This window comes from Emydura macquarii, unplaced genomic scaffold (genome assembly GCF_026122565.2).
Source record: "Emydura macquarii macquarii isolate MOO-44397 ecotype Brisbane River unplaced genomic scaffold, CSIRO-AGI_Emac_v2 contig_2636, whole genome shotgun sequence".
Classification (NCBI taxonomy): domain Eukaryota; kingdom Metazoa; phylum Chordata; order Testudines; family Chelidae; genus Emydura; species Emydura macquarii.
Window position 1 is genome coordinate 5,456,354 of NW_027132773.1, and position 24,150 is coordinate 5,480,503.

The following is a 24,150-nucleotide window of genomic DNA, read 5'->3' on the forward strand; positions in this document are numbered from 1 at the left end:
TCTGGTTCACAGATGGGTACTATAAAGGACAACCTTTACTATAAAGGACAACTTGTTTGTGCAGCTGCAGCTGTTTGCTTACTTCCAGAACAGGAATTAACAACCCCATACAAGAGTATGCCAGCATAAGGCTGTGAAGTGGTAACTGTAAAAAAAAGCCTTGAAAGCTACCCCACTGGATGTGATATGGTTCTATGTTCAGACTCTCATTGGACAGTGCAAGGAATAGTCATCTGGGCCCCCATATGGGAAAAACAAGATAATTAAGAAATTTCATTTTGCACAGAATGGAAAGCAATCGTTGAAATAATCAGACAACAAATAGGCTCTACAGAAATTAAACATGTTAAAGCCCACAGTACCCCATCTACCATACAAGGATTTTACAATAAAGCAGATGCAATGGCTAAGCAAGCAGCAGCTACCATGCCATCTTTAGAGAAAGGTGAAATCCAGGTGGTAATCTCAAATGGGGAAAGAAACCAAACCAAATGGTATAAAAGTTGACCCAGAAAAGGAACTGAACCCTGAGCAACCTATAGAACAGAGTATTTTTGTGCAACATGAAACCAGGATTGTGAATTGGTGGGACAAAATTGGCAGGAGTGGAAGCAGAATGAAAATAGAAAAAAGGGAGAAATAACAGTAGCAAAACAAGAACAGGAAAAATGGATACCCCCAAAATGGAGTGGAGAAGAAATAATAAGGTTTATCCACAAACAAGGACATTTTGGACCTAAAAGAACACTGGAACAACTAGAAGAAACATTGTGGTGGAATGAATGAGAACTCAAATGGAAAACTTTTGTCAAAGATGTTTGGTTTGCACACAAGCTAATCCTAAAAGCAGGAAGGAAAAGACAATGAGACACCAACCTGACACACTACAGGCCCATGGCAATGATTCCAAATGGATTACATTGAACCTCTAAGAAGAATTCCAATAGGGAAAGAGTATTGCCTAGTGGTAATAGATGATTTTTCAGGCTAGGTTGAAGTGATCCCTACCTCTGATAATACAGTTCAAAATACAGCTAAGGCCCTATGGACACAGGTGCTGAGTTGGTGGGGCAAGCCTTTGTGAAAAGACAGTGATCAGGGAGTGCATTTTGTTGGGACAGTTATAAAGGTTTTGTGGCAAATTATAGGAGCTAAACAGAAGTGTCATATCACTTACCATCCACAAAGTGGAGGAAAAGCGGAAAGAAAAAAACCCAGAGAAATAAAGGATGCACTAACCAAGCAGATTCAAACAAGAGGTTGTGACTGGGAAACAGCTTTACCTGCCATTCTGATGACTATGAGAACTTTTGAGACAAGCAGAAGCAAATACACACTCTTTGAGTTGATGACAGGTAGGACCATGAGGACCCAAGAATTCTTGCTATTATTAGGCAAGCAGATGCCAGAATGGGTGCAAAAGGAAATATGGATAGCAAATTTGGTGCAAACAATAAAAGAAATTTGAACAGAAGAAAATCAACGAAGACACAGGGAGGAGCAAAGAGGACAAATGGGATATCAATGGAAAATAGGGGACAAAGTAATGCTGAAGAATTTGGTAATAAAAGGGAAAATGAAGCCAAAATGGACTGGCCCATACCCTGTTAAGTACGTAGCCAGCCCCATGGCAGTCTTGATGGCTACTCCAAAGGGGGACATCTGGTGACACTCTGACCACATCAAATTGTATATTTCAGGACATAGAAAACATAGGTTAGAAGTGTGAGGGCAAATGTCATTATGACAACATGAAAACCCATCACATGGTTAATAGGAGCTATTAATATGGACAACAAACCCATAGGAGTAGCCTGCTTACTTGCATATACATGTCTCTTTTTATAAACTTGACTGCTTGTTATAGATTGGTATTTTGACTGTAATGCAAGAAATCTACAGGCCACGTTCTGTATGATAAGCTAAAGCATAAAGTATATGTTTGCAACCTTTATTATATTATATTGTAAAATAAGAATCCCTTGATAAGGCACAAACAATGAAAAAAGGAAGTGGATGATGGGATGAGCGCATAATCCTCTAATTCACATGAAATTTGATTGTGGCTTAATGGAGAATTTGTAAACTGTCTCTTGGGATTATTTGGGAAATAAAATGATGTGCCTGGCAACCCCAGAGTCATGAGGAAATTCATCCTACTAATGTAATGTGATGTAATGTGGAAGTGAGTACCTTAACTACCCCTGGAGGAAAGGTAATAGACACAAAAATGCGAAGGTGTAGGAGGTGATAATATTGGCCACTTACGAGACTAAACGACCGTGGACCTCTTAGATGGGCTCTCATTTGGTCCTGGACGTTACAAAAAAGAGGGATGCTACATGGGAAACATTTAATACTTGTTTGGGATTAGGAAATACTTGGATTCTCCCAATTTTAAGAGAAATAGTGAGAGGCTCTGGAACAATTGGCTTAAGCAGCAAGTGCAGAGGCGCAAGGAGAAGTAATAGACTAAAAATTGGGCCAAGCAGTAATGAAAATGAGCAACTTGTTGGGAAAGATGATTTTGGAAATTGTTAGCCAAGTAAAGAACATTCATGCTGGTTTATTCTGGGAAGCGGTTTGTACGGAGGCACAGGGAATATTGGGAGAACGATGGAGAGATATCATGGAACAGAGTGTTAAAGGTAATTGGCCAAAGACACTGAATTGGGCATTACGCTCCTATTTGTACATTAACAATACAGTCCAAGATACCTAGAGGGTATGAATACAAAAATGTACAATACACGTATGTGTTCTTATCCTCTCAGAAATAGCGAATGGAAAGGTAAAAAAGGTATATCCAGTAATATATGTCAGTGCATGGGGAAATGAGACAGGATATTATGAAATAATGCCAGAAGGAAATGGAATATGGTGGATCCCCGGAAAAGAATGGCAAAAAATATTAAAAGCCCAATGGGAATGGGGAACAAATTTTTTTTAAAACTGAAATATAGACTAAATAGAAGAGAATATTACTATAAATCTGGAATGAAAAAAGGTTGGTGGAGATTATATAAAATAAATCAAAATATATGTTGGCACTGAGAAAAAGAAGGCAATGTGACTATGAATAACCATACCTGGTTTGTAAAACAGGGAATGTGGGTGCACAGGTGAAGATATAATTAACTTCCAATATAAACAATATCAGTGGCACCCCAGTCAGTTAAAACTTTTATATATATATATATATATATATATATATATATCTCATCCCAGATTAAGATCACCCAATTTGAAAGGAATACGATGGAATGATACAGATTGGGACATGGAAATACAAACATACCAGGGAATCTTAGGCCAAATAAAACAAACAACAGGTCTTGTTATAGCTGTAAAGGGTGCACTTGCTCAAAAATATCAGATTATGGAAAAGACTGTAAAAGATGTAAAGTTTCAAATTTGTACTTGGTATGATATTGTGTGTCATGTAGCAGAGTGGAATAGGACCAATTGGATCATGTTACTTTGGACCTCTGAAACAGTGTCATTGTCGTTTCTCTTTGTATTCTGTATTGTATATCAAGCATGCAAACAGTATAAGAGGCAGCAGCTTTGTGGGGAGCCTTTAAAATTCATTTCACGCAACGAAAAGAAATAAGAAAAAAAGAAGACACATGGCCCAATAATATGATAATTGGCATAACTGACATAATTGATGCAATATTACAATTACCTTTTGTAACTGAATATCAAGTAGGGGACAGTTGGGATGGTGCTGAATTATTATATAGTATTGCAATGGACAAGTTTTGTAGATCTGAGTGATAAAAATTCTGGGAGCAGGGCCTCTTAGCACTACAGTGGAAAATCACTGAGTAGGCTGAACATGAAGTTGGTACTGATATGAATCATGAATGTTTATCCAGGCTCTGTGCGTGTAGCTGTGCTGATGTGGAAGACCAATGGTCCTGGTCAGCCAATGGCCAGGTATGTGTATACATGGAAATGAGTAATGGTGAATCTGGGACTAACTGATCTGAGTCAACTGACCCTTTAGAACAGCATGACATCAGGTGTCAGGTCAGTCAATCCCTGTAGCCCCCTCCCAAATTATGAATTAATTATGATATGCTAGATGATACGCTAGCGACGCATATTTAGGGGACATGTGATTCTTTTGGAAAAAGGGTACAAGTACTGGGGAATATCACAAATGAACATACACACATATCTAAAGAGGCTACTGATACTGTTGGACAAAAGAGGGACTTTGGAACAGAGGGCCTCAGAGTAGCCAACATCCTGTTACGAGGGACCTTAGATCAGATGGCCTTGCGATAGCCAACAGCCTGCTTCAAGGGATTCAGAAAACAGACCAAGTACCTGAAGGGAAAAGAAGAAGAGAAGTAGCCTCCGCCTAGAACAGTAGCTATACCTGTTTTGTTTGCTAATCAGGATGTTATGTGGGACCAGCATAGTTACTAAGGGTTTATGCTTGGGGAATTGAAGCTTATTAAGAGGAGGCATTGTGTAAGCTTTACTGTTTGCCTGTGCTGTCTAGCTTCAAACAAACAGCTTTGCACTGAAGAAACTGAATCTGAGTTTTTACTGGCACAGATACTGTATTTTGTACCCAGCTGTGGATATGTGAATTGATCCTGGCTCATCACTTGGTTAGGAAGTAATGCTTCCTCTGTGTTGTGTTGGTATTGGTTCTACTGTGCCTAGGTGTATGAGGTGGTTTACCTCTGGTCACAATAGATGTTCGTGAGAAGGGTCCCTGAACAGGAACAGGGAGGAAGGATGTGTGCAGGGGGTGGGCTAAATGGGATGGAATAGCCAATGTCAATTATCTCTAATACCCATCTGTCTGATGTGATTGTCTGCCAGGCTGGGTAAAATGGGGTCAGACAGTCTCCGAATGAATGGGAGATAGCAGATGTTTCCAGCACTTGAAATTGTGGGAATCTTGGACCCTTGACCAAAACCTCAAAATTGTTGTCTTGATGAAGGTTGCTGGGACATGGAAGGTTGGGGCAGGGGCTGTCATCGTCTTGTGGGTCTATGTCTCCATCTTTGAGGGTCGTATTGCCTTGCACGTAAGGCGCAGACTGAAATCTCTGTGATGCATAGTACTTGACCTGTTTTTTCTTGTTCATAGGTGTGTAGATGCCCAGGGACTTCAGCATCACTCTGGAGTCCTTCAGTGTGTGAAGGGACTCATCAGTTTTGGCTGCAAAAAAGCTTAGGCCTTCAAACGAAAGATCCTCAACTGTCAATTATATTTTTCTGGGAAAACCAGAGATGTAGTCATGATATGCATTGCATGACTACCGCTGTGGCTTTAGACTGAGCTGCAGTATCTACAGAATCCAGTGAAGTTTGCAATGCTGTTCTAGCAAGATGCCTCTCCTCGGAGATGATGGCCCAAAATTGTTTTTTTTTTTCTTCTGGCAGGAATTCAATAAATTCTGATGGTTTTCAGTTATTTGTGTAGTCATACTTGGCCAGTAATGCCTTGTGGTATTCAATCCTGAATTGTAAAATCATTGAAGAGTAGGCCTTATGACTGAAGAAGTCTAGTTTCTTCCAGTCCCTACAGTATGGGGTGGTTCTGGAGTGGTGTTGTCTGCTCCGTTCATTCACTGCCTCCACCACCAGGGAGTTTGGTCTGGGGTGTGAGAAAAGGAATTCCATTCCTTTAGAGGGCATGTAATACTTTTTGTACAACCTTTTGCAGGTGGGTGGAATTGTTGCTGAGGTCTGCCAGATGGTTTCTGCCAGTTCCATGAATGCATCATTAATTGGTAAAGCTATTTTGGAGGAGGCTGATGTATATAAAATATCTAGTAGCTTATGTTGGGATTCAGCCACTTCCTCTAGAGAAATGTCCAAAGAATCTGACACTCTCTTAAACAGCTAATAGTATTGTTTAGTCATCCCCCATGGTGGGAGGTGGGGGCATGATGATTTGGCTGCTGGTGCAGTTTCCTGGTCTGAAACTTCATCTGACTCCTTGAACGCCTTTTCTAGGCTCAGAGAGTCCCGGTACTAAAGGTGATGGGGAATGTCATTGCCTCACCTGAAGTGGACTGGGAGGCTTGTGATGTTGTGGGAGTATGGTGCCCATTTGTTCCAGTAAGACCACTGTGATGGGAAAAGCATCAGTGGCATCCATGGTCCATATCAGCTCTGAGTTTCAGACCCCATGTGACAGCCCCTTTGCTGTGATGTACTTGGTCTGGTAGATGTGTGGAGGGGGGAAGAGTGGTGTGAGGAGTAGATTTCTCTGTCATTGTCCTTATCATTCGAGAAGGGAGGAGCAGGTCTGGGCAGCATGGTGAGATGGCTCGGTACTGACTCTGCTGCAGTAACGCTGGTACCAAGAAGAGGAAATTCTAGGAGACCAGCAGGTCTTTATGGCACAGGAATTGCTGTGGCACCAGGAGCATTGGTGCCACTGAAGGTTTTGCTGGAAGTACCAACAGTTGCTGTGCAGTTTTGGTGCTGAAGATCGCACCGTGTGGACAGAAAGTGGCACCTGGGTCTGTAGTGATTTAAGCTGCTCGGTATAGAGTGTCTCGTTGGCTCTGACAGTTTCCATTTCCCTTTGTTGCCCTTTTCTGAGCTAGCTCACTTAGAGTCTTTCGCTCTTGTGGTACCCTCAATACTAGACAGTCACGCTACCTCAGCAGTGGAAGGCCCAGGTAAGGTCAGTACCGACGGGGTGTGCCAAGTTGGGGAATGCCATTTCCTGACAAATTCCCGGGAAGGAGAAGTCGGAGCCCATTTTTTAGTCCCCTTCTTGGAAGAGTGCTCGTTTGCCTGAGCCAATAAAGGAGAGCTTCTGTAAGAGGCTGCTGTAGGAGACCATTGTCCTGGAGGAGTCCATGATTAGGGTTCAGATGCTGGGCGCAGAGACTTCCCCACCATGAGGAGTTTCAACTGCAAGTCTCTCACTTTCCTGGCATGGGCTTTCAGGTTATGGCAATGTGAGCCCTTTTGCAGGATGTGTATCTCACCAAGGCAGCGGACACACTATGAATGCCCATCCAAGACTGGGATAAAGAGTCTGCACTTTAAACCCCAGGAAGCTAGGCATGCTTCTCAGAGAAGGGTTTTCTCCCTCCAGGGAGAACAAATACTCTAATCTAAAGGGTCACTAACAACTGAAATTTAGTTTCCTAATGAGAGTTTTTTTTTGTTTTGTTTTTTTTAAATAAAGAGGGGAGTAAAAGAAACGGAAGGAAAGGTATCTATAAACTAATCAACAACTCACTCTTAACTGAATAACTGTTATTTAGGTTAGATACAGAGGCGCTGCTAAGTGCTCCAACTCAAGCCAAAGGCAGTAGAGAAGGAACTGAGGGGGAGGGGGGTTGGTCACACAGAGCTATGTAACCACCTGACACAGCATGAGACGGGGTCCACACATGTGCGACTCAACCAGGCACTGCTACTACAAATCTTCAATTGTAAACACAGGGACACACAATTACCTAAAGTGGCGCACCCACAAGGACACTCCTCGAAGAAGAATTTTAATATTAAAACAAAAAATACATTGTGTAGCCAACTACTAGTAATTTTTAATTAGAAGAAATATGGAGGTTACTTACCTGTAACTGGAAATTCTTCGAGATCTGTGGTCCTCATCTGTATTCCACATTTGGATAAGCATGCACAGCATGCACCTGTGATCAAAGATTTCTAGCAAGTAGTGTCTGTTGGCCCGCACATGCACAGTTCTCCTCGTGCTCTGAACAGCGGGTATAAGGGCAGTGCGCACTGATGCCTCTCCAGTTCCTTCTTACTGAGAATCCAGTCACAATCTGCAGCAGAGGGGAAGGAGGGCAGGTAGAGGAATACAGATAGGGACACAACTCTCAAAGAACCTCCAGTAACAGGTAAGTAATCATCATTTCTTCTTTGAGTGCTGGTCCCTAAGTGTATTCACCAATCGTGTATGTGATTGGTAAGCAATTAAACAGGGCTGGAGGGAGTGCAAAAATGCAGTTGTTACAGATGTCTGTAATACTGCTGTCCCCACAGCTGCATCTGCAGAAGGTGCAGTTTTGTGAAAGTATGGAGAGAGCTCCAGGTAGCCACCCTACCTATGTTCAGTATAAATATGTTTTGAAGAGATGCTGTCAAAGTTGCTTTTGTTCTAGTGCAGCGGGCACTCCAGGGAAGGCGTATGTGCCAGTTGATAATGAATGATGCAGCCACAGATCCACTTAGAGAATCTCTGAGCAAATAATGCTTGTCCTTTTAATCACTCTACTAAAGCAACAAATAATCTAGGCATTTTCCTAATTGATTTTGTTCTACTCTGTCAGAACGCCAAAGGCCATCATACATCAAAAGAGTGAAATCTTCTCTCCTCATCAGAAGCATGAGATTTTGGAAAAAATACCAGTAAGTGAATAGGCTGATTTATGTGAAACCCAGAAATTACCTTAGTGATGAATTTTGGGTGCAGGCACAGGGAAACCTTCTCCTTATGAAAAATAGCATACTGCCCAGTTCACTCACCCTTCTGGCTGACGTGATGGTGACTAGGAAGGCAACATTCATAAAAAGGTAGGATATGGAGCATGTAGCAAGCGGATAAAAGGGAGGTTTGGTAAGTACTGAAAGAACAAGACTAAGATCCCATTGCAGGATTGGTTTTACCACCAGTGGGGAAGTCCTAATGAGGCCTTTCAGGAATCTGGTTGTAATTGGATAAATGAAAGTAGTATAGCCCTCAACTGGAGGACGAAAGGCAATAATTGTTGCATGGTAGCCCTGCAGCAAACTAACGGAAAGGCCCAAAGTCCATGAGGAGGTAGTCTAGAGTAACAGGAATTCCCATGGATTCTATGGATATTTGGCTCTGTTGTGTCCAGGTAGACAAACGTCTCCATGGGTCAGATACCATATTCTGATGCAGTCCTTTCTGCTTTGATTGAAAATAGATTCATGTTCGGAGACTGTTCAATCTTCTAGGTCAGATGCCCATCCAAATACCAGGCTGTGAAACAAGAAGGGCCTGGGTTGGGATATCTGGCCTCGCTGTTCTCGAGTCAACAGATCCGGAAAGGGTCAGATGTTGATGGGAGGTCAGGTTGATATTTTTAGAAGTTATCTGAACCAGTTGGGCACAATGAGAATAACCTGCGTTTTTGTCATGGTGAATCTTTTATAGAACTTATCATTTGGGATGGGAGGAAAGGCATACCTGAGGTGGTCTGTCCAAGGTAGATGAAAGACATTGCTCCTGAGGCCTCGGCCTAGAGATGCTGCGTCCACTACCTATGAAGGATGCATCAGTGAGAATGGTCCCATTGGGTGTGGGTGTAAGGAAAGGACTCCCACATGCTCTTGTTCTGGGTTTGTCCAACAAAAGAAGCTGTGACTTTGGCAGGAATCGTTACTCTGATATTCATATTGTGTCTGATGAGTAAGCAGACCATAGCTAGACCAGGACTTTTCTATATTGACATGGATTCGCAAGGAAGACAGCCGACAAAGTAGGAATAGGTCACTGACTGAACATCCCTTCTGGATCTGCCCATCAAGAGCCAGTCACCCAGATATGGAAAGATGGTGTAGTTGTTTCATCTCATCTAGGCCGCCATCACTGAGAAGACCTTTGTGAAGACCCTGGGTGCTGTAGCTAGACGAAATCGGAGCACTATGAATTGGTAGTGCTCTTGGCTTACCAGGAAACTTTTGTGGGACTGGCAAATGTCCACAAGAAAACAGACATCTTTCATGTCAAGAGCCATGATCCATGTTCCTTTCTTGAGAGGGGATTATCAATGCCAATGTGATCTTGCAAAATTTTGATTTTTGAATAAAAACATTCAGTTGGCATAGACTGAGAATAAGGTCTCCAACCTCTGTTTTCCTTGGGCGGTAAGAAATATGAGGAGCAGAACATTTTCCCTTGATGCTGAGGTGGCATGCAGTGTATAGCCCCTCGTTTAAGAAAAAAGTCCACCTCCTCACAGAGGATCTCCTTGGGAGACTGGCCCCTGAAAAGGGGCCGGGAAGGGGTTTCTGATGGGAAGGTGACACAAACTAGATTGTGTAGTCAGACAATCATCTCTAGCACCCACTTGTCCACTGTTACTGCGCTCCAGTTGTGAGTGAAATGGGTGAGGTGGCCACCAAAAGTTTGGGGGGCCATTAAGAATGGCATCAATAGAGGAATGTGGTTCTCAAGTACCCCATCAAAAGTAACCTCTGGATGGTGAATAGGGTTGAGTGGGACAACTGAGGTGGAAAAAGCCACAAATTTGGGTTTTTGTGCCCTCTGGCACTTATGTGGCAGTTTGTAAAAGCATTGGTTATAAAAGGACTGAGGGAAAAGATCCAGGCTTATAAACCTGCTAATGGTTCTTTTGCTTTGGGGCTGGGATGTAAATGCCCAGGGAGTGTAAGGCTGTCCTAGAGACCTTAAGTGAGTGAAGCGACTCATCTGTCTTTTCACTGAAGAGATCACTCCTCAAAGGGGAGGTCCTCAAAGGTATTCTGGACCTCCCTGGGGAGCCCTGAAGCATGAAGCCAGGACTCTTGCCTCATGACTATAGTGTGGCAAAAGCTCTGGCCACACTGTCAGCTTCATCCACTGCTGTTTGAAGCAAAGTCTTAGCCACCAGTTTGCCTTCATTGATGAATGTTTGGAAGTGAGTCCAGTCCTCCTGGGGAAGTTTGTCCTGAATTCCACAAATTTGGAATAATTTGTGAAATCATATTTTGTGAACAGAGCCCACTAGCTAGCAGTTCTGAACTGAAGGCTGGTCAATGAAAATAACTTCCTCTCCAGGAAGTCATGGCATTTAGTGTCCTTGTCTGACAGAGTTGCCCTGTAGTGAGGCAATCTGGATCTTTCTGTGGCTCCCTGCACCACCAAGCAACTGGGCACTGGGTGGGTAAATAGAACTTTGCTCCTTCAGCTGGTACAAAGTACCAATTTTCAGCCATTTCTGGTATGGGAGCACAGAGGGCTGGGATATGTCATACTGCCCTGGCACGTTCCGTAACGGCCTTGTTTACTGAGAAGGCCACCCTGCTAGGGCCAGAGGGTTGCAGAATGTCCAAGAGTCTACACTGCCTGTCACTGACTTCCTCAAGAGGGACCTTGATCTCGGCTGCCACTCTCTGCAAGAGCTCCTGGTATTGCCTGTGGTATTCGGGCAGAGATAGGGAGGATGTAGAGACTGCCTCCTCTGGTAAGAAGGATGATACACCCATTGGAACTATCACTACCAACGAATCCAGCTCAATTTCCTCTTCTGCATATTCTGATGGGGCCAGGCGGTACTAGCCAGGGAAAGAGGACAATGTGATTCTTGTCCAGTTCTGGGGTGTCTATTATAGAGACCCCAGAGACTCCAGTAGGACCAGTATGAAGGTTGATTGGTTGGGGAGAGCCCCAAGGCACTGGGTAACAACAGTCCTCTGGGTAGTCATGTCTGGGAGGAGGGTAGCTCCAAGACCTTGAGGAAGTTCTGTGTGGACTGGTTTCCCTCTAAGGGGGGTGAAGATTCATCCAGAACATCACACTCATATGATGAAAAGGTAGGTTCAAGTTCCACCTGTGATGCCATTGGTATTGGTGGAAGCATGTTCCAGCTTGTGGACAGGATAGAGGAGAGACCCTTTCTCCTCAAGGTAGTTTCTTTTGTTGTCGAAATGTCCCGAGGAGGACTGGACAAAAGAGAAAAGAAGACTGTGGGTAAGGTAAGTCAAAGATATCCTCCATTGATGTAAAGGTCTCAATCCATCCTGGAGTTTGAGGAGTCCTAGAGGCCAGACTGACAAATCCAGTGCATTTAAGGCATTGGTTCTCAAACTGGAGGACGCAAACCCGAGGGGTCACGAGCTGTGAGTCCCGGCTAGATGCGGGGCTGTGAGCCTTCCTGCTTCCTCCTCACAAAGGAACATAGGGGGAGGGGACGAATAGTGACACACAGATACTGCTCACTGCTCACCCTCCCCCCCCCCAACATTCCTCCATGCCCTCCCTAGGGGACTAGAGGGGAGGGGAGCAAGAAGCAACACCAGGGTTCCCTGCATCCAGATCACTTTCCCCACCTGGGGATGCTGTGAGGCAAGTATCCTGCCCTCCTGTTATGCAGCCCAAGTGGGGAAAGTGACCTGGATGCAGGGAGCCCTGACATTGCTCCTTGCTCCCCTCCTCACAGCTCCCTGGGGTGCATGGAGGAGCAGCTTTCAAGGTGGAAGCAAGCAGTAATACCAGCCGCTCCATGCATGCAATTCTGTTTCCCCAGGTGGGCCCAAGAGGGGGGTGGAGGGGCTAGGGGTGAAAAGGGCACAGTGCAGGGGTTGGGGTGAAGGAGTGGGGAGTCCACGGGGCCAGCAGCAGGTGCACACAGGGACGAGGGGATCACACTCAGAGGCTTGCTGTGTGTGAAAGGGATCACCAATACAAAAAGGTTGAGAATCACTGATCTAAGGAGACGGGCTCAGCAGATGCTTACTGGAGTATGTTGAATGAGAATTTCCACAGATAGTGCTCTCGTCCCTTGTAGGTTTCAGGGAAGGAAAGAACAAATATTGCACTTGGCGGTGATACGAACCTCTCCAATACAGTAAAGGGGTTTGTCACTGATGGAGAAAGAGCAGGGCAGGAAATACTGTTCTTGAACACTGGAATGTTGGACATAATCTTTCTCTGTGCGAAGGAACTCCCTGAGGTGGGGAGAACTAAAGTAACTATAAAATTATTAAGTCTACAAATACTAAGAATGCTAACCTATGTGCAATATACATATATACAAATCAGAAGATAGATGAAGTTTGTTTTGGACAAAAAGGATTCTGACTCTGGCCATGCAATGGTAAGAAGGAATTGGAGAGGCATTGGTGTGGCCCACCCCTTATGTCCTCGCTTTAGACCATGAGGAGAACAATTGAGATGTGCAGACCAACAGACACTACTTGCTAGAAATAGCCGATCTCAGGTACATGGTGCGCATCATGAGTACCCATGCATGGAATACACACAGGGACCAGCACTTGAACTAATATTTTTCATCTTTTATGCCTGCAACATAATAATCTAGATGGATTCGTTTACTCATTTGAAATATTCAGTAGCTTAGTTCATTGACTACGGCATTTATATATGTGTAAGTTTAGCACAATGCCCTTTAAAGCAATTCAATAAAATAATCTGAACATACCTGTCCTGAGGGGGTATTAAGGATTCACACACGTGGGGAATAGGCATATAAGGCTGCAAGTCTTTGTTCTCCTGACATGCCTCATTGTGACTTCTTAGAACATCTGAGAACACCACAACAAACAATTAGCTACATTGTTAAGAGTCAACTTCAAATTAGTCACCTTTAAAAAAAAAAAAAAAAAAATTCAAAAGCAGTTCTAGGTAGAAACAGCTGCTTAAAGTCCCCTACCAACATCAGTTATACAATCACCTTTGCCTTTTTTGTTTTTTAAAACATCTCTCCTAAGCTATTTGGAAGACAGAAAAAGGAAACTGACAACATAGGGAAAACAGCAAAACTGACTATATACAAAGTGCAGTCAAATACACAAAATATGCTTGAAATAAAGAAAAACAAATTCTCAATAATCAGTTCTGAGTTTTAATAATCTTGGGTGTTATTTTAACTGTTTGTAACATTTTTCAGACAGAAGTGTTTTTAAAAAAGAATAGAATGTCATACTATTCCCTCCTCAACAAAATTATTTTTAAACAAACGTTTGTGGTAGTGTTATATGGAGATTAATATTATATAATCATATATAATCAGATGTCAGCCCTTCCACCCCTGTTCTGGATTTGGATAGATCATTATAGTTAGCTGTAAGTAAGTTCTAAATCAAGACAGTTTTAAAGTATAGCTACTGTCCTAAACAAGCAATAACACTGGGTATATATACACTATCACTCAAATACAAAAGTAATAAATTAATATAGTAAGGGTTAATCAGGATACTCAATTTCAGTAAAATAAAGTTTGGTCCAGTTTTGGAAAATGATCTGTTAAAAGTTTCTTCCACCAGTATACAGCCAATGAAGATTACTTTAGTACTGAATTTATCAGTTTTAAGAGGAGTTTTGGCCAGATCTAGCTTAATTACAAGGACAAATTGGGTGTGGAGGTCCAGCACCCTACTCTATTTCCATTTTAAAGAACAGGTTATTAAATTAGCATAATTTTGACTATGCAATATTCAAAGTAACTCCAGAAGTCTTCAGGATTGCAATGACGTATAGTATTCGTAAATATAACACTGTATGCCAATGGCTTGCTTGAATTTAAAGCACAGTCTAGATTAGCATTTTGGATACAGAATGGGTATTATACCAAAACTACTGAGTTAATAATGATCTGGGAGAGAAAGGAAAAAAGATCACACTCACAAAAGAACACTCACTATATGTAGCAACAGAAGAGTTAATAATGATATGGGAGAGAAAGGAAAAAAATCACACTCACAAAAGAACACTCACTATATGTAGCAACAGAAGAGGTGGGAAGGAGTGAACACAAAATCAGAAAATGAGCATTTGACTTGCCTTTTGACACTGAAAAGACCAGTATTTTGAAACTTTATACAGGTTTTCTAAACCAGTATTTATTGTGTATTTTAAAAATTCATACCTATAATCTTTACAACCATATCATACATCTGCCTGGTCTCTTCTTCCTCTTTCGTCCAGCGATATTTCATGTAGTGCAAGACTCCCCAAACCAACCCTATACCTGCATTAAAATTCATAATATTCTTTTAGATATCCTTAGAACTTTAGCTATTACTAAATTAGCACCTCATACTTCCGTGAACTGGTTTAACTAGCTGGTGTATTAAATTCAGCAAAAGCCTGATGTATCAGAAGTACATACTAAACATTACAAGTAATGTTTTGCATTTTTTCAACAAAGCAGTATAGAAGCTAGTTTTTGGGCTGAATCGGAAATGGGTTATTAGATTTTTTAAAAATAAATACTTCACTGATATCACTAAAATGACAGTTCCAGAGGAGTATCCGTGTTAGTATGTATACAGCAAAAACAATGAGAGTTCTGTGGCACTTTAAAGACTAACAAATTTAATGTTTGTAGGCATAAGCTTTCGTGAGACTCAGCTCACTTCGTCAGATGCAGAGGTAGAATGACACAGTAAGTAGGAAATATAGATATACAAGTGCATAGAGAACAATGTGGGAGGTGGATGAAAGCCGGGTACTTGAGGGCTAATGACAGTCATTGAGTAGGAGATGAGAATGGGTGAGCAAAGCAATTTACCTCTTGTAATGAGAGAGCCATTCCAAATCTCTGTTTAAACCCAGTTTGAATGTTAGAAATGCAGTTAGAAATGATCTGCAGCAGTTAGAAATGGTCTGCAAACTTGACACATTCAAACTGGGTTTAAACAGAGATTTGGAATGGCTCTCTCATTACAAGAGGTAAATTGCTTTGCTCACCCATTCTTACCTCCTACTCAATGACTGTCATTAGCCCTCAAGTACCCGGCTTTCATCCACTTCCCCCATTGTTCTCTATGCACTTGTATATCTATGTTTCCTACTTACTGTGTCATTCTACCTCTGCATCTGACGAAGTGAGCTGAGTCTCACAAAAGCTTATGCCTACAAACATTAAATTTGTTATTGTTCAATTAAAGAACATTTAACTTTAACTTTAGATGAAGTACAATACAATTTGGATTATCTTGATAGAAAATAAAAAATCTGTATAGTAAGGTTTTGCATAAACTGAAGGTTTAGAGATGATATTGGCTTGACAGACTATGGAGTATTAAAAAGCATAAGCTTTGCAGGTTTTGGATTCCATCTATAGGCTATGGGAAAGTGTTGGAAGTGGAGGCTGGATGTCTGTAAATGGGAAAGTTTCATTTCTCATAAACTTGGACTGCTTTAACTCAGTAGTGTTCCTTGCTGTGAAGTATTGAATGTATTTCTAAAGATAAAAATTATTCTGGTTCTAGCTAGACTGTCTATCTCCATTGAGGTGACAAACCTTTAGGTCAGCAGTAGTGCAGCCTCCACACCTTGCGCCTGCATGCATCAGTTGTCATTGGTTCTGCAGCAGAACAGGGAGCCCACTGTAACACCACTGTCATGGACCCTTTCCCTCACTCCCACAACAGTGGAGTCGCAGTGGGCCGGTAACAACTTATCACTGCAGACACAAGGTGCAGGGAAGGCTGCGGTCCTGACTGGGTGAAGTAGAGCAGAGAACCCCAGCCAGGATGACAAATACAGGTAGTGGGGGAAGCTGCTGTATGGCTCCATCCCCAGCCACAAAGGATTCAGCAGTGGGATGGCCTCCTTTGCAGCTAGGGCTCATCCTCCCCACAGTCATGGCCACTGGTCTCTGCTCTGCCATGCCAGGATCACTGTCCTCCCCATACCAGCATAACCAGCTGTGCAGGTAGCCCTTTGTAGCTCTGCTGTCACAGTCCTGCTCTCTCACTCACCAGGACAGAAGTGTGGGAGCCATCCCCAAGCAGGAACTGTTCAAAAGCACCTGGCAGCCAAAATATCGTCCTCCTTGCAGTCCTGGCCAGGGGTCTCTGCTCCACTCGGCCAGGACCTTAGCATCCCTCACACCTTGCACCCTGTCCTCCTGGAACCCTCAACTACGCAAGAAGTGCCCTGCAGCCAGCACTGCCCCAAACCTAACCCTAACCTTATAACCCCCTTTATTTTCAGGGACTGTAAAAATAAAATGTGTTAAAAATTAAAAAACAATAAAAATAGATAATTATCAAAATTAGGACCAAAAAAATCAAATTCTGCCAAGCCTACAAGCCATCTCTGCTTTAACTTCAGATAGAAATGTTTGAGATAATAGTTGTGCTACATAACATGTTCAACTCAGAATCTTATCCAGGTTCTTCCTTACTGGACTTCACCAGTCAGGAAATTAAGCTTACTGTTTGTTAACAATCTCGTCCAACATTCCCATGTGTGTAAAGGAGGCTAGGGGGTATGAGAGAAAGAAAGGAAAACAAGGTGCCACGCTATTCTCAGTGATGGAACTGTGAACTCTCTGCTCAAGAAGTTATCTTATTACAGATTTATATCTAATCTTTTGGGGAATGTTTAGTGAGGTCACGGATGGGAATTTCTGATGGTTTCTGGAGTTCTGTTTCCTCTTCCCCTTTACCTTAGTATGGGACAGGCATTGGACTAGTCGATGATCTCTTAGCAATGAAGAAAAAGTGTTGGTGGATATTAATTTGGTTCTTCCAGCCATTTTTGATACAATTGACCGTGGGATCTTTTTTTATTCATGTGCAGTACATACAGCAACTGGTTAGTGGCTCTTAAGTGGCTCCATCCCTTTTTAGCAAAAAGTCTGAGAGGCTATATATTATCAGCAATATCATCTAAAGTTCAATCCAGTCAAGTCAGAATGTTAGGGGCTGCTCATTCAGCAGTATTTCACAGAAAGAATGTTAAAATTGTGCCTACTAGTCTGCATCTGAGTTCAAGGCTCTGATTTTAATTTATTAAATCCTAAATAGTTTGGGACTCAAGAAAATCTTAGTTAAGAAAATCTCTTTTCCATGCAAAATTATTGCTGATGAAATCAGCAGTGACAACTGAGCAAAGTCCTCTCAGTTTAAACAGGAGGGAGCCAGAAGGTGGCCATTTATTCATAAAACTAACTCATGCTCTGCCTAAGTCTGTTATAGCCCAGATTTGTTGATAAGGAGCATGCAATGGGTTGATAAGTGAGCTTGTAGGTATTCTATTGTGGGATAAATTTTAGTTAGGATGACACTGATTAGGCCATGAATTTGTTTGTACAGTGGATTGTATTATTTTTGCATTAATCATTCTATTGCACCTTGAATCAGTGACTGGCACCCCAAACAGTGAAATAAAAATAAAAGTTAAAGACCTAAGCTTGAAGTTTTCTACCCTTAAGTCAAACCTGGTTGAGATTGGGGTGTTGATTGAAGAATATCTGATCTACAGGTAACAGAACATGAATTATCCATGCTTCACACAAGTGCTACTGTATAAGATAGGTTTTATTTTAGGTGCTTCCCACAGAAGTAATATGCAGGTTATCTGAAATTTCTGTTCTGTCCTCTGTGTAGAATGTCTCACCTCCCCTTCTTCATCAACCTCTCCATAAAATGGTTTTAAGGTTATATTGCTTTTGTTAATTTTCATTATTACTGTTCATAAAGTTGAAAAAAATCCGTGTTCCAAGGATAATGAAAAATAAAATTTCCCCTTCCCATAAATGTTTATCAAAGTAATTGTATGACTTGTACCAAAAGCCTCAGATATTAGAATAAAGTCATATCAATGTATGACTTTAATTAAATCGTGAGCCAGCTCACCCCATACAAAGAAACACAACATTTGATAGAATTAGAAGGCAAACATTGCTAGTCCTTGTCCCCACCCACACACTTAAATGCAAATTATAACCATTAGTAGGCAGGATTTAAATCAACTTACCCAAAAGCAATATTGATAATCTGTGAGTTACAGTAATAAATGCACGGCGAAAACGACATCTGAAAGACATCTGTGGTCTAGTAGATTCCAGATATTTCACATCAGTTACTTTACTTAATTCCTCACTGGGGTCATTACCAATACACCTATTTAAAAACATTTAACAGTGTTAGAACCCAGGTTACTTCTTGTGAAAATAAAAGCCTATGAAACAAAATCACTTACTTTATGCCAACATCTTCCCTTCTACCCATAATCCATTGTAGCGCTGTGGTAAGTACTTTTTCATACTCTGGACCCAAACTCTATCAAAAACAAGTAATATCAGTGAAAATTTTCTTTAATAAACCAGAATAAACCATGTAACACTAAAACATAAGAATGCCATACAAGGAGGATTAGTAGCCAATATTAATTATTTTCATATAAAGTTTCAACAACACACACAAAGGGACACCAAATATATGTAACTTTGGGACTAAAAATGAATAATATCCCTTGAACTGAGAGATATTTGAGAAGTGTTCCACTCTCAATTTTAAGGAGTCATGAATTGTAATATTCAGCAATAAATAGTCTACCATTAAGCCACTAGAGGGAGCTCAGCATTCTGCAAAATTAAAACCAAAACTAGATATGAACCTAGATATAGAACTTATCATAGAAGATAAATTGCAATGCTTTTTTAAAAATACAAAAGGTTTATTAAATTTTAAATGCATAATATACTGTCAAATTTTAATTAATCTTTCCTTTCCTAGCATAGCAATATTTCTATTGTAAATCATTTCACATCAACTTTTGTAGGAGAAAGCCTTCACCACTTTTTGGCAGGTAAGATCCATAGTTCACCTTTAAATATCCTTTGCACAACCAGACTGAAGCTGAAAGTAAGTATAATTTAAGGACTACTTCCCAGAAAAGTGGTCTAAGTTGAAAAAAAGAATTTATAGTAAGTCTTATTCTATCACCTAAGGATCAGACTAACATAAATTGTCTTAAAGTTAGAAGACAAAAGTTAATTTATGAACTAACTTATTTTCACACTAAGAATGAAAGCACAGAGTAGAGTCTAAACAAATGTGCTCAGTGTTGCATTGCTTTAAAATTCTGTCATTGCACGCAATTAGTGAAGTGCTGCACATCAGATGTTATATTTATATTCCATTTACAGGATGGGAGAGTTTCAAGATCAAATTAAATTTCTATTTAGAATGACAAATTCATATACCAATTTACAGTCTCTCACATCTAGAGATTTGAAATCTCATCACCATAACAAAGGCCTTTACTTCCCCTTTGCTAAAATCCTCTAATATGCATTTCATCTCTCACCTTTACTATTAACACCCTTTCTACAGCCTCCTCAAAAAGCTAAGCCCAACTCTCCATACCAATAGAATGTTGCTCTCTATCTTTATCCCACCATTCAGAAGTGCAACCAATACTACCTCCCCTCCCTTCCATTAAGTTTTGGGATCCTGTTCAAATTATCCTTTTGTTCACAGTGTAATTTTTGCCAAGTAGCTCACATTTTCTTTACCTGCTAAAGTGAGAATAAAAAAAAAAAAAAAAAATCTTCAGATACCATATTCTTTGGTTTAAAAAAGATTAAATGAGTAGCAAATTAATAGTATTTTTGCCCTAACTGAGAGCAAAAGAAAGAGTGAGACAAAACTCCCCTTTCAGAAGGTTCCAAACACATCACTTTGATGTTAACTCTCTCACATAAAGGTGGTTGAAAAATACAGATTTGACACTTCAACAAAAGAAAAAGGGTTGGATTTTCTGCAAAAAGGTTCACAAAAAATGTATTCAATTTTTCAACCAGCTCTACTCTTATGCTCTTCCTCTTAACTATTAGGAAATGCATATATGGGTGGGGTTTCCTATGAGACTACTGCCTCTAGGTCCTGCCGAAGGGCGTCATTTTGCTACTGCTGTTGGCTAGTATATATATCTAGTAAACTTGGAGATCATCCTCTCTTGCTGAAAAAAGGAGGCTCACTCTTGCTTCTTCTTTGCCTCCAAGCAACTGAAAACAGAACGAAGCCACAGAATACGAAGATTCTACTGTCTAGTGAATACTCGAAGACCTGTCCTTTTACACTTTTGTAATTCACAAGATGACAACAAAATGTGTGCTTATAAAGCAACATATCCATTCAACTTTAAAATCTACATTCTCTTAAGATTTCATATATGGCATCTAGGGTGTTCTGGATCATTTCATGAAACGGGAAAATGTTAAAAGCATTTAACAAGCACCTTTACTTTCAACATTTACACTCATTCATAAAAAATAAATTTTGCATTTAATGAAACTCTTTCCCCTCTCCCTCAAAATAAAAAGCATAAGGGCTTTGTGTGAAAGGTATGTTCATTTCAAGTGAAATAAAAATGGATATGCAAAAGTAGATAAATTTCAATTATGCTGCTACACTGCATGTGAAACCAGCTTTTTAAATACAAATGGTAATGTTAATTTCTGCAAACCTTAAAAGATACCCAAATTAATGAAAAAATATTTTTTCTGATTGCTTACTTTTAAATATGCAGCTGTCTCCTGGATGGAAAGATTTCTCTGAACAGAGCTGCCACAGTCATGATCTCCTGGTAAAATTAAACTTTTATTTATTTTGATCTATTATTACTTTGTTATATAAACTAAAAAAGCCCCCAGATGCAAACTTACACAGTTAATGCAATCTATGCAAGCAGAGAATAGTTGGAAGCACTAAGTATTTAAAATAAAGACATTGAGGAGAGAGACTTCTGGATGCTTTTGCCCCCAAACATCTGATTGCCACAACTCTGAACTGTGATGCTACAAATATGATTAGGACTTCAAGTATTACCAAAAAGCATGAGCAGAAGAAAATTTTTTTAAACATTTAAAAACTAGAAGTGAAAGAAACTTTATTAAAAAACACATTATTTTCCCTAAAAATCTTAAAAGCATTACTGATTCTATTAAGAGTGAACACTTGGTCCACTTCAATACACTATCCCAAAAGGACACCTTAAATAACTGAATAATCCTCCATTTTATGCCTAATTACTGGAAGACTTCTTGCATATACAAATTAATTTTTCCTGGCTTTTTCCTCTCAAAATTGTTTGAGTTATGAGTTTCTATACATTTCCTTTAACATATAAGTCATACCATTTTGAATATGTCAAAAGTGAATCTAGTACATGAAGTAAATTTTAGTGCACTGAAAAAGGCTAGAAAGTATACACATACATACCCATTCAGTTTTGCATTTTAAGATTAAAAATGGTTACTATATATTTAAACCAATTTAGAGTAAAAGCAGATTTCCCATTTACTCAAATTATAAACTAGTGTCTTACAAATTTCTCTTATATAAGCATATCTTTAAAAAATTACAGTGAATAGAAGTTCTGTATCTAGAACCAACAAAAACGCAGCGTATGTTTTACAAACATGCCTCTCTCTCATAATAAAATGAACGTGACTCAAACTTGAGAAAAAAAATCAATGTATGAAGGTCCACCAGCTTCTTGAATGTCCGTAATGGTATTTGGAACTTTCTATTTTATCTCCTTATAATAAAAGTGTGCAAATAGAAAGTTGTAAGACCTTGCATACCCAAGTCAAGAATTGCATCACTGTCTTTCTATTAATAGGCCTGACCAGGACTAGACTTCTAAATTAAATGCACCTCCTTGATCATCCATAGAAACTGTTTACACTGACTTACACACATACCAGTGTGGGATCATACGGGAAGAGAAGAAAAGACTATCCCTGGTCTCCAACTGTCCTTGAATTCATCCTTACAGAGAACTGCTGGGTGGTTGTAACCCCATAAAAGCTTTTTTCTCCCCATCTTACCTAATAAAGTTATTTTTTTCTGCTAGTATCCATGTCTGCAATTTTACTGTCTCCAGACAGGCAGGGAAGCCGAAACAGAACACTGACTGACCCAAGAATGGGCTCCACCTCCTTGAATCCTTGCCAGAATGGAAAACCCCAAAGCTGTAACAAGGCTAGGAAATGCTAGATATTTAATTTTTACACCCACACAGAGCATTTAAGATAAAACCAGAACCCATTCGAAAATAGGAATGCCATTTAAATAGAGCAGCTGAACACAACTGTTGTTTGAACTAATAGTGACTCAGACAATTTCTTAGTGGGCCAGGTTAGCAGACAAATACTGTATTGTGAGTTTTAAACAGCAGTGATGTCCCAGAGCACAATATTTTGAGTAAGAAATATTTGTATTTGTATGAAGCAAGACCTTTTACAGACCGATGTAGTCAATGATCTGGTTGAATACACTTTTTATAGATTCAGAAGTAGTATCTCTGACTTTGAAAGCCTTTGCAATTTGTGTTTTAAGCTTTGAGCTATCAGTGTCTCAGAAGCTACTTCCCTTTGACTTGTGGATAGCAGAGAACAAGTGGGGACATGGTTTTTAAGAAAGATACTTCTTGTATGGTGTCTGATCCTGCACCACCTGAAATCAAGTAGAGTTTTTCAATCAAGTTGAACTGGAGCAGGAAGTCACTGAATCAATGAAGTTGTGATTCAATATTCTTCATGAACAATGGGATGTGCAGTAACTGAATAAAAAGATGGTACTTAAGCTATAAGGTAGAAGTTTTACACTATGAAATAAAAGAGGTTTCTAATGGTATTAAGTGCAAAAATTCTTCCATAAAAAGTTCACCATCATAAAATCTAACAAACAGCAATAGCTGTGCAGTGTCATTTAAAACGTGTGATTCATCCACTGCAAGAGACATACATACATTTGGCATTTTTTAAATTGGATAGCAGTGCTGACAACCTCGTACATTACCTCCAATTTTCACATTGCCGGGGAATCAGACAAGGGAACTTGCTTCACATGGTTCAAAATGTCATTTTTGTTTTTATCTCTGGCAATAAGCTCCTCCAGAATTTCCAATGTGCGCTCCTTCACAAGCTTGGCATCTGGGAAAGGCTTTTTCCTTTTCGCTTGTACCAACATTTTCCAAAGAGAAGCAGCTGTTGCTTTTTCCAGTACAGTCGCTGATGTTGTGAGAATGACATTTGAGGTGTGATTCAAAGACTTCAGATTTTCAATTTTGTCACGTCTTGCCACACTGCCGGGAGGATTGCCCACACTGAAGTTTTTTGCTTTGATTCAAAGTGGCACCTCACACTGACGACCTTACAGACAGATACAGTGGTTTGGCATATTCAACAAAAATATTTTGCATTTAAATGAGGTGGCATAATAAAAAAAATCCGCTGTCCGGTTTGGGTTTTCGCTGTTGTCTTTGACATTTATCCCACGCTCATTAATTTTTGGTTCCATTTCCATCACTAATGAATAAATGGTGGCATCCTAGCTCAACAGTAGCCAATGTTATGCAAGAACTTAAGGAAGTCATAAGCAAATGACAGGCAGTGCATCTCTGTTCGTGAATTTAATTATAAACATTTTTTAAAGGTGAGCTGACAGGCCACACAGCAGGTGTTGGCTGGCCACCTTTAGCCCATGGACTGTCAATTGAGTATCACTGCATTAGAGAATTGAGGTGTACCCCCAATACTAAGAGATGTACTCAATGGTTACAGTTACCATGGAGACTTGTTGGAGGAAGGGGACCTGACCTGTTGAATTGATACCTGTTTGTCCTGGCTTTGTCTGTTGGGTGACAAAATTGATCTGAGTCACCCCTAA

At 40.4% G+C, this 24,150-nt stretch overlaps 1 protein-coding gene across 2 annotated transcripts in view; it reads right to left on the reverse strand.

Annotated features, from left to right (window-relative positions):
• LEMD3 (LEM domain containing 3) overlaps positions 1 to 24,150 on the reverse strand; it is a 96,895-nt gene that overhangs the window by 31,408 nt on the left and 41,337 nt on the right. For both annotated transcript variants that reach the window (XM_067564086.1, XM_067564085.1), the window contains exons 4-8: positions 20,991 to 21,058; positions 18,671 to 18,750; positions 18,446 to 18,591; positions 14,601 to 14,702; positions 13,155 to 13,257 (exon numbers count right to left, since the gene is read on the reverse strand). In XM_067564086.1, the coding sequence (XP_067420187.1) occupies positions 13,155 to 13,257; positions 14,601 to 14,702; positions 18,446 to 18,591; positions 18,671 to 18,750; positions 20,991 to 21,058 (499 nt within the window). The remainder of the gene's footprint in view (positions 1 to 13,154; positions 13,258 to 14,600; positions 14,703 to 18,445; positions 18,592 to 18,670; positions 18,751 to 20,990; positions 21,059 to 24,150) is intronic.